This window comes from Hyposmocoma kahamanoa, unplaced genomic scaffold, assembly GCF_003589595.1.
Source record: "Hyposmocoma kahamanoa isolate Upper Pololo Valley unplaced genomic scaffold, ASM358959v1 98162, whole genome shotgun sequence".
NCBI classification, from domain to species: domain Eukaryota; kingdom Metazoa; phylum Arthropoda; class Insecta; order Lepidoptera; family Cosmopterigidae; genus Hyposmocoma; species Hyposmocoma kahamanoa.
The window spans coordinates 1-11,563 of NW_020655507.1; the positions used below are offsets into that span (position 1 = coordinate 1).

The following is an 11,563-nucleotide window of genomic DNA, read 5'->3' on the forward strand; positions in this document are numbered from 1 at the left end:
TTGTGACGATTTCAAGTGTAATAATGCTTACCTATGAAATAAAGATTGAATTTGAATTTGTCAGTTACACAGCCCCAGACTCAACAGATTCGAACCTTATTTAACTTTCAGACAGTAAAACAAGGCACACTGATTCTTGGCCGTGTGCGGCAAGTCATAGAGACCAAGGTGAATATAATGCTGCCATGCAGACTGATGGGCTCTGTGGTGGCTTGTCATATAAGTGAGCCATATAACAAACTTCTTGAAGCTTATGTTAATGATCAGGTACAGTATTAAACTTTAATGAATAAATAAATTAAATGTATGGTATGGTGTAATGTGCTGGTGTCTGCCACTTAACGTCCAGGCGTCCATTTTGCGTATAGTTGATGTTTATTGTATGTATCAATGGCATTAACTGTAATGCTGCCATCGTGGCGAAAGGATTTGCAATCAATGCAATCAGTGTCAAGTACACGCTGATTGTTGCCCCGGTTGCACCAGATATCTGGATAAGAGGCTCCTCGCATGACGCACCTGGAAAGGTTGTAAACTCTAATGTGCCTAATAAAATAGGATACTTCCATTGACTTACAATTATATGGACGTCGGGTCCGCGCTAAAAAGTATCCGAACCAATAGGGCGTTAAAATCGTATATAGATCGAGAATCGTATTTAGTCTTCGTTTGTTCGACTGACAGTGAAGCAAGCAAAATTAGACAGTACTGTGATGACATTACAATTTAAATTCAACGTTTTAGCTTTTTCATATTCCTTTACATGTCACTATGTTTGAATAGGTTGACTTGGGACATTTTTTTCGTGGTTTTTGTATTAGATCCGTCGTCCATTTATTTGTAAGTCAATGGATACTTCACAAAAATTTTCAGTAGTCAAAGGAAAAGAGAGGAAACGAGTTATGGAGAATTACAGATAGGTATTAACATTAAATTCTTAGGTTTTCGCAATTGTTATACATAGGAATGAAACTATTTTTCCGGATTTAAATCGCGTATATTTGTTTTTTCAAACAAACCGACGTTTCGGGCCCTTTACAGGTCCCAGTCAACCGTGACCGCGATTTAAATCCGGAAAAATAGTTTCATTCCTATATTAACATTAAAATTGACAGATGACTTAGGTTGAGAACTAGTAAAAGATCAAAATTTGACACAATTAAGAATTACAGCTGAACTGCTCGCTACCGCGATTCAGCAGGGAGTGACGACGGAACGAAACAAAATGAGAATGGTGAGGCAAAGGAATTAAAGAACAATTCAAAATTTGAAAACAAATGGCCAGGAACCAGAGAAAAGGTGATAAAAAGGTGGGATGACGATGTAAGGAGGTCACATCGTCGCACACCATTCCTTTTCTACAGAAAAGGACGTCGTGGGAGGAGCCTCCTTTCATACACTCCATTTTATATTATGACAGAAATAGAAAATATGTTGACTTTAAATGATTTTTAAATTTACAGATAGAAAAAGTTTGTGAACTGCCTGACATGTTCCGTCCGGGCCAGTATGTAGCCTTGAAGGTGTTGGAAACAGAGAAAGACTACCTCATGCTGTCCATGATGCCTCAGCATGTCAATGGGGGGAAGATACACGCTGACTTGCATAACGGTATGAGCTAAGTGTTGTGCACAGCCCCCTAAACATCTACTAAAAGTCAGTGTGATCTGAAATGTTAAATCCAATAACTTGTTTCCAATCTATACATCGTGCTGACGTAGTGTATGTTTTTGGTCGTGTCTCCTGAGTGCTTGAAGTTTCTGCTCACTTCTTACCACTCCAAGCTTATAATGGCATACCAAGGGTCATAAAATATTTTTCCAATATGTGTGCTATGGTATGGTGTGCCGGGCTGGTGTCCGCAATTCGATTTCAAGCCTATTTTTCGCGTGGCGAATGCACGCTCTGCATAAAGGGCTGTCTGTGATACCTAAATTAAAAGGTATATAATACATGGACCATGACCCGTTAGGGTGGCAGTTACAGTGCGAAGCTCTCACTTGTAGTATTTACCCTGAATTTTTTTAATATTTCAAAAATATCTACCATTTCAGTATTTTTTTTACAACATTAGCAATGCCTCAGTTCAAAAAAGTATGCTTAAAGGCGTTCCTTATACAATGCATGTAACAGCAAATTGTCAGCTTGTTTTTTTTTTTGTTTATTGTTTTTAAGTGGAATAGCTTTTTTGTATATTTTCGTGAAGATTTTTACATTCTGTGTCAAGTTGCAGTACTAAGTACAAATCGTTCTCTTAGTTTGTAAAAACAGACACACAATTTTAGATCTTCTATGGAATAGAACAAGATTGCTATTTGTACATGTAGTCATATTTCTATTAAATAAGTGAACTAATTTTCAGGCTGTCTCCTCCAAGCTGCAGTGTCGTCAGTGGAAGACCACGGATACGTGATGGACATCGGTATACCAAACACTAGAGCATTTTTGCCTAAGAAGCACGTCAATCCAGAAATAGAACTAGGTAAGAGTCTTGATTTACCAGAGTCAATTGTATTTATACTTTACAAACCAGAACGACACTTGTGACGTCAAAATTAATGCGACTCCGAAATCGGAGGCATTACGTCGTCGTGTATGTCAAATATATTCTAGTTTAAAGATGTGTTAGCAGCCACATCTAGCAACACCAGCTTTACGCCTATACTAAACTATAAAACTGGTTAGTAAATACATCACCTAATGCCGCTAGATGGCGTTGAACTCTAAATAGCAATATCGGTGACAAATAGAACGCTATTTATGATGGCGAATTTTATTAATATTGATTTTGGTATGATAACCTTATTAATTGTCAAATAGCAACACTAATTTGGAGGTTGGGTTGGTTTGGATGGCTATATGAGAGGCAAGAACGCCTTTAGTCTATGGTATTTTTAGCAGCATTTTAAAGCAAATTATGTCAAAAATACACCGCACCGCTTAAATGCTCGCCTACATTTAATTCCAGCACTCATATCCCACTTTTTGTGACAATAGTATTATATGTATGTTTTATTTATCGTTGTCGTGTCTAGCTGTTCCTATAAGATCGTGACGATAAGTCATAGGTTCACGGCAGCTACCACGACCGAGTCGTTTGGAGCTGCGATTATCTGTCGTCACGATAAAAATGTGACATTTTATTTATCGTCGGACTGTCGTTCTAGCTCTTCCCATTGTCACGACATTCTGTCGTCGTAATGTCCAAAAAGTCGTATACGACAGTAATCCTGTTGTTCTATGAGTGAACAACTTTATAGAAGCGCTGCTGGTGCTGGTGGCGTTCTGTAGACTGTAAAATAGCCTAGATAGCAGTAATATAGCCTGGTCCAAGGGTAGTAGCAGCCTCCGCAGCCACCGCATAAGTCCATACGTTTTACTTAGCAAGTTTTAGCAGTCCGGTTTATAGGAATTTATTCAATACAACAACAATATTAATATCTTAAAATATAAACGGTTCAAAAATAAGAAAGTAGATGTTTTCGCTACCGCGATCGCGCAGGACGTCGCCGTGGTACGAAGCAAAATGAGAAAGCGAAGGTAGATGGAACAATTCAAATTTAAAATTTAAATACAAGCAAAAGAAAAAATGATACGATACAAGTGGAGAGAGACGATACAAAAAGGTGGGATGACGGTGTAAGGAGGTCACACCGTCACAACTTCATTTAAATATATAAGCCACGACACTTTAAACTGCACGACCATCTGTCGTCACGACATAATAGGAACGCGCCCTTACGTGAAATAATAAATTAAAAAAAAAACATATAAATATTACATCGCCGCGGAATTGTACTTTATTTTAGATTCGAGATTATATATTAAGAAGACTCCTGAGCATATATTAAGATTATCATTTCCTAATTTTGAAACATACATTAAAACTATGTAAATTGAAAAGTCATATTTCGAAATTGAAGATTTTAGTGGTAGATAAAGATATATGGAAAGACAACATGAGTCTAAATTCCACATAAATATGATTGAAAGTGTATTCCATAGCATTCAAGTTTATTTTTAAAGAGAAATCCCTTGAGTTTTTTGCCCGTTCTTCTCAAGGAAGTCAGCACAGTGAACGTACAGTGGCTTAAATAAACAATAATATATTGTAACTTTTTAATTAAAAAAAAGTCAAGGTGTTACATCTATTTGCCAAGATTGATTGAAATCGGCTACTGGAAAGCGCGCGTCGATTCATCTCCTAGTTTGCCACCCTAGGAGGTGGAGTATTTTCTGCAAATTTAAATGGGACCAATGCTGAGGTACCAAAATCTTTCCAACAAAAAAGAATAACCGAAATCGCATGACATAAATAGAGTCCTATTGAGAACCTCCTCCTTTTCTTTGAAGCCGATTAAAAATGACGTTTTCAAGTGTAATAATTTTACCAACAACAACAAACTATAATAGAGTGAATGTTGTTTGTATTGTGCAGATTTAAATATCGACTCATCCGTAGAACAAAGGTCTATGTGCAAGACTACTTGTTCTCAGGACATAGTACATTTCGCTCGTTCTTCTTCGCTGGGGATGTCAGATCGACGTTTGTTCGATTTTATATTTCCGAAACGAAATAAGATATATAAATTCTCAAAACACCTTTACTTAGGCCTTAGTTTCATTAACGAAATTGTTCTCGTACTCGCACACACTCTCACATCGGACTCTGTTCTTCGGATGAGGCGATATCTAGATTTAAAGATCTTAAAGACCAAACTGATATTGATCGGGAACGTAGGGCGTTGACTGCCAAATGTAGTGAGGAAGCCAAAATAAATTTATTCAAGGCGTATTGTCAGTCCTTCTAGAAGGGTGGTCTGTACTTTAACTATACGCAGAAGGCACAGGTTTCAGAATGCTGTTGGAACTACCGCGACATTGCAGCGCACCGTCTGTGTTTGCTCAAGCGGGAGTAGACGACTTTTTTGCTGTGATGCGAAAAAAGACGGTGTCACTACTCTCCAGACTGCGTTCTAGTCCTAACAGCATCCTGAAAACGTTTGTGGTAGAGCTCGATGCGCCGATGCTTCGTCATTTCGTCCAGGTCCTGATGAGCTGATGGGGTAATCGGCGGCGCCTCGAGCGAAATAATGTGTGTTTTTATGTTTTGTCTCTGTATTTACTAACAATAGATGACTATTGTGAACTTATGAAAGTTTAAGAGGGAGTAGAGGAAAAATTCCTAATCTTCGATTTGATTTTAGAGGGGTATATCCACTTTAAAGTTAAAAATAAAATATTGTATGAGTAACTACACGATATATTCAAGCGTAGACACTAATCAGAAACATAAAACAATAAAGTTTCCTCGATAGATAAAAATCACGAAATGACCTCTAATTTTCACATTTTTTCGATTCATCCTCGAAATGCTACAGATTATTAGGACAAAAATTAGATAATTAATTATATTTATGCATGATCGAGAACTGTCACTACGGATTTTTTTTAATCCCTTTAATTTTAGAGCTATTCCGCTAAAACGAATTTGGTACTTTTAATGCGCAAAATTCAACATCTCCTGTCGCATGTCACGCGAACTTCAGGCATATATTTGCTTCACAAATTTGGGTGGAGCCAACGTCAAAACTTTCTTGGCATGCTCCCTCTTAAAAATGTCTGTATTTACTAACAAGTGGACCTTGGAAGCCAAATAAATGATTAGGTATATCATTCGTCCATTTTAGATGTTGGCTTCATAACATGGGTTGCTGTCAAGGCGGTGTCACCGTCCACGGACAACAGCATAGTGACTCTCACCGGAGAACTATCAGCGATTCAAGCGGGGGTACTAAGGAAGAAACCCAGTACCCCTTTGCTACCTGCCACTGCTGTAGACTTTACGGTTGATCGGGTAAGAATTATCAAAATAAATAAATAACGCAGACACTCATAGCTCCGCACTAGGGAAACCCGGTGTCGCGGGTGCCATGGACACACACATAGAACACCACCAATTACACCCAAACCCACAAGAGTATATATACATGTGGGCCATACAAATGGTAACCTATTAGAAACTCGAATTTGTTTTTTCCGAAATAACATTTGTTCGAATTTTCATTACTCCGAAAACTGAATTATAATAATAATAATAATAATAATAATAATAATAATAACGCACACACTCAACATAGCCCCGCACTAGGGAAACCCTGTGTCGCGGGTGCCATGGACACACACATAGACAACCACAAATTACACCCAAACTCACGAGAGAAATAAATGCAGGCCATACAAATATTTCTCCCGGCCCGGGAATCGAACCCGGGGACCTCTGCGTGGCAGTCCGGTATGGTAACCGTTCGGCCACGGAGGCAGTTGAATTACAACGAAACCGACGGTTTCAAACCGTTGCTTTTTCAGGATATGTTGGATGTTTATCGCAAAGACAGGATTAGGTTCGGTTAGTTTAGGGTAAGTTAGGTCTAAAAGGAAAAACATTTTCCTCTCAAAATTACTTTCGAAGTTATGAATATTTCAAACACGTAGCTTAAGAAATAGAAATAAATTGGCTTTACCCCTCACCAGATTACACATAGTTAGTTCAGGAACATACCATAACTGCCTCCGTGGCCGAACGGTTACCATGCCGGACTGCCACGCAGAGGTCCCAGGTTTGATTCCCGGGCCGGGAGAAATAGTTGTATGGCCTACAATTATTTCTCTCATGAGTTTGGGTGTAATTTGTGGTTGTCTATGTGTGTGTCCATGGCACCCGCGACACAGGGTTTTCCCTAGTGCGGGGCTATGTTGAGTGTGTGCGTTATATTGAGTGTGTGCGTTATATGTCAATAAAAATATATAATAAGTTAACAGTGGAAATAAAAAATATAGAAAAAGATATAATATTTTATAAAAAGTTAAAGGAATTCCTTATAGCAAAATGCCCAAATGACGTTAAAGAATTTTTAGAAGGTAATTAGAATATAAGAGAATGTTGTAATTTTATATGCTTCATTCAGTATTCAATAAGACATTTATGTGTTCCATTTATTAATTTGTAATTTACTAAATTCATTTCATTTTGACATTTTAAATTTTATTCTTATGTTATTACAATGCCCTTATAGGACTAATGTTGAGAACCGTCACTAGCTCTAGAACACCATGTACTACAACATTGATGCAATAAAGATTATGACTATGACTATTGGAGCAAACGGTATTTTTGGAAAATGTCATTTCGGACTTCTGTTAGGTAACCCATACAAATATTTCTCTTGGCCTGAGAATCGAATCCGGGACCTCCGCGTGGCAGACCAGCATGGTAACAGTTCGGCCACAGAGGCAGTTGTAAAATGCCTTCTTGTGACGCCTTTATAATATGTGTATGACAAAGAAATTAATAAATTTATAATAAGTTCAATCTGTTGTTAAATTTTGATGATATTTATGTATGAAATAACTTTTTTCCTTGTGTTTTTTGAGAGAAGCAATATATAGGGTGACTTTTTATTAGTATTCTTTGAAAGATGATTGCGCCTGTTGCGAACGCAACAATTTTTGTAATTTTAACATAATTTCCAAAGCAGTAACAAAACGCTGCTCGTCAAGGGCACATTACGTAGGCCTATTTTGAACCAATTGAGTAACACCACATATGTCTTTTCATCCCTACCACATTTGTAACGAATTTTGTACGTAACTAAAAAGGTCAAAAGGACCGTTCACTTTTAAAACTGGACCCCTTCAGAAACTATCACTGTATCGATTTAACGGCACTACTCCTGTAACTAACCAGTCACCTGTTTAAATATAACACAGTCAACTAAAATCGTCTTTGATTTTACGAGTCGTCGAGCTCCTGATCGTCATCTACTTTGGCTTTGGCGGCTCCAGCGCCCATTAATAGAAATAACGTTTAGTATACTCTTTCAAATAACAAAAATAATTAGTTTTTTCTACATTGTAGTCATAGGTATAATACATTTTACTAAACTTTCGATAGATAATTATAAGACACAGTGGTCCAAGCGGCAAAATTAGCAAAACTTTGTCATGTAAACAGTAAATTGAGCAACAACACTGTCAAAACTTTGACATTAATATAATAATTATTAGAATTAATAATAAAGCGGCATAATTAACAGAAGCAGAGGTTGCCACGGCAACACTGAATCGGAAAGACGAACTATTGGTATTTCTGTAGAAAATAAAGAAAAATAATTTTAGAATTATTCTCTCACCATACAAATACCGATTAAATTTTTTATTCAAGCATTATCTTGTGAATATTTCAAAATTGAAAATTTTACAAAAAAATTTTTAATAAGCGTTTTAGGCGCGTAAGGGTTTGACAGAGTCTCATAATCCTCACTAGCACCCTGTATTAATTGGCATCCTGTATCTCGTACTACAGCCTCTGGACAACGGTATCGAAGGTCACATATTCGGTAACACCACTGCCTACATCCAGCAGCAACACGCGGATAGCGTTAAAGGGAAGAAACCAGCTCTCGGACAGAAGGTAATGTTTTTCTTGTTATTTAATCTTCATGCATTTCAGTTGTCGTTGTTAACTTGCTAAACTATTTGTGGTAGCCGTTACAACGTGTGTTTTTCTTTAATAATAACAATAACGCACACACTCAACATAGCACTAGGGAAACCCTGTGTAGCATGTGTCATGGACACACACAGACAACCACAAATTACGCCCAAACTCACGAGAGAAATAAATGAAGGCCATACAAATATTTCTCCCGGCCCGGAAATCGAACTTGGTACCGCTGCGTGGCAGTCCGTTTGGCACATATTTTATTAACTTGCTAAATTATTTACAAAGACGACCTCCGTATGAGAAGCTTGCGCACCGGGTTTCATGGTATCGCCATCTCTGAGGTCCTAGGTTCGATACTCGGTGGAATCAATGTAGAAAAACCACAGTTTTCTGTATCGTCGCATTACTTTCTCAAACTCGTATCTTAAACGCCTGTCCATAACAGATGCAGTGCTAGTCAGAGCTTTAAATGGCAAAGCTCTGAGGGGCACTGCTACGACGCCCGTCACCCTGAGACATAAGTTGACAAGTCCAATGTGCCTGTAATTTCACCAGCACCCTTACCCTTCAAGACCGGAACACAGTAATGCTGACATTACTGCTTGGCGGCAGAAATAGGTAAGGTGGCAGTACCGTAGCATGGGAACGTAGCTTGGGCTTGCATAGAGAATGGTACTTTATAAATATAAACGACGATTATATTATAACTATAACTTTATACGTGTATTCAATTTCAAAGCTTTGTCCAGAACTCCTAGATGTCTGTTCGACATCAACACTCTATTGTTCTTACAATTCTAAATACAAAACCTTAGCTGCCTATACCAAGTACTTCCCTGGACGAACTCTTTAACAAGGAGCCTTACCTCTACTAAATTTCCATAACACAATTGCTTTAAACTTTATTGAATTGATATTTAATTATTTTTTGTGAAATTATTCGAATTAATACAAAGATCGAACACTCGGAAAAAATTCCTTCGATCCGGCCGGATTCAAACCGACGTCTTTTAGCACACCGTCCCAGACGCTATACCAACTAAGCCACGGAACGAACCAGCGGACCTCACGAATTTTTCTATGTGCTTGTAGTAGTGTCTTTGTATTTGGTTTTTTCAACGACTTTTATAGTCGTAGCGCCATCTATGAGAAATCTGTTAAAAATTTTTCACCCAGTTAGTAAGGTATCTATAATGTCTGTAAAGGTAATCTGCCTTTACAGCTACTGGCCCTGGTGAGAGATGTCGCTATTCACTGTATTTTAAATTTTTATTGAATTGCTATTCAATTATTTCTTGTGATGTTACTCCACTAGTTTGTTATAATTATTAATACAAAGATCGAACACTCAGAAAAAATTCCTTCGATCCGGCCGGATTGAGAGACGGTAGGTCAAACAATTAGGCTACGGTGTTTTATACTGTAATATTTCGACTTTTATCTTAATAATTTGATAAATCTTAAATAAAATTTATTTATTAAAAAAAAAACTATTCAGATACGAGCTCGTGTACTATACGTGATGCCCACGCGCAACACTCCATTCCTGACTATGAGGAACATCTTTGACACCACTTACCCTGACTTAGAAGACGAGCAAAAATTTAAAGAGGGAGACGTCGTTGATAATGCTCAGGTAAGTAAGTTTTAGCATAGCATGAGCGATAGTGGTTATCATTGGTTTGTTTGTAAATGTATACAGAGTGTTTTTTTTTAATGGGACAGTATGGGGTAATTCGAAACCATAGAAGATACAAGGAAACTATCATAGGAAACATTATGTCTTTTTTTTATGAAAACAGTTTTGGCATAGTCAATCTTTTGGTCAAGCGTGAGTTGTCCATAAAAATGAATAAAATATAATAATATCGGGATAGCCGAAGCTGGTCAAAGTTCATAAAATATTTTTCATACAATATGAATAACATTGACTAATTTTTTTTAATGCTAGTAGACTCAGTTTCTTATAAGTATGATTTTATTGTATGGGAAGAAAAAATCGGGACAGCAGAAGTTGGTCAAATTGAATAATAAGTTTTTTTCATACACAATATATATAAAGGTTGGGGACTTCAACGAGTTCTAAGGTTTGTGAAGCTTCTTCGATGTGCACTTTTATTATATATGCACTTATATATTTTATGTATGTATTTATTTAAATCAGGCAACTATGACCTATCTATATCATCTAACATATTATATAATATAAAAAATAAACAACATAAGTTCATTTCACATAGTGTGATTACGGTGACGTTTGAGATTTTAAGTATCTAGCGATGAGGTGATGTAAATTCGAATGAAAAAAACAATCGATTTAAATAAGAAGAAAGAGAATTAATTCATAGAAAATTATTTAAGAACAAATAATAAATAAAATGAATTCAATTAATCATGGAACAAAAGCTGTTGTTTATGATATTATAGTATAGTCTTTTTTGTAGAGGAATTAAAATTGACATTTGTAGGTTTGCCAGTTTTCATAAAATTTTAAATAGTTATTATTTGTTTACTCAGGTAACAAACAGTTATTCATATACAAACAATTATCTAAAAACAGTGTATAAAAATAGACCTGTAATACCCTACATTAACATAAAAACATAAATTGTGCAAATATGTGACGGATACTTATATACTACCAGAATATTCACAATACAGACCCAAAGATAATAACATAATAAAAATATTCATTAGAACTTATGGTCAGTTCTCCGACTTTTTTCTTAAATGTATATCTATCTATCATACAAACTACACGATCGCCTGAGAAAGGTATTTTTTGCATAATTTGTTTCGTAATTTGAAACATGAAAAGTCCTTTTTGAGGAGATACGAGGTATATTCAAGAATCTTTTCTCTAAAAGTTCAACAAGTTATGTAGTTGTTGTCGATAGTTTTATCGATAGATTGTGAAAGAAGATAAAATTTTGGCAAAAATGACTGAATTGTGATTGTTGCGACGTTTTAATGATAACTAATTGATATTGTCTTCTTTATTCTTATTTTGACAGTTCGCCTAAGAGTATCGAGATCAATTTTTTTTCATATACATTT

At 36.4% G+C, this 11,563-nt stretch overlaps 1 protein-coding gene across 1 annotated transcript; it reads left to right on the forward strand.

Annotated features, from left to right (window-relative positions):
* Positions 1 to 111: 111 nt before the first annotated feature.
* LOC113238755 (rRNA biogenesis protein rrp5-like) lies at positions 112 to 10,142 on the forward strand (the record flags this gene model as incomplete). Its single annotated transcript, XM_026475590.1, has 6 exons — positions 112 to 267; positions 1,464 to 1,611; positions 2,363 to 2,482; positions 5,691 to 5,857; positions 8,366 to 8,473; positions 10,005 to 10,142. Coding segments are annotated over 6 exons (837 nt in total), but the record flags the coding sequence as incomplete, so codon positions are not given.
* Positions 10,143 to 11,563: the final 1,421 nt, after the last annotated feature.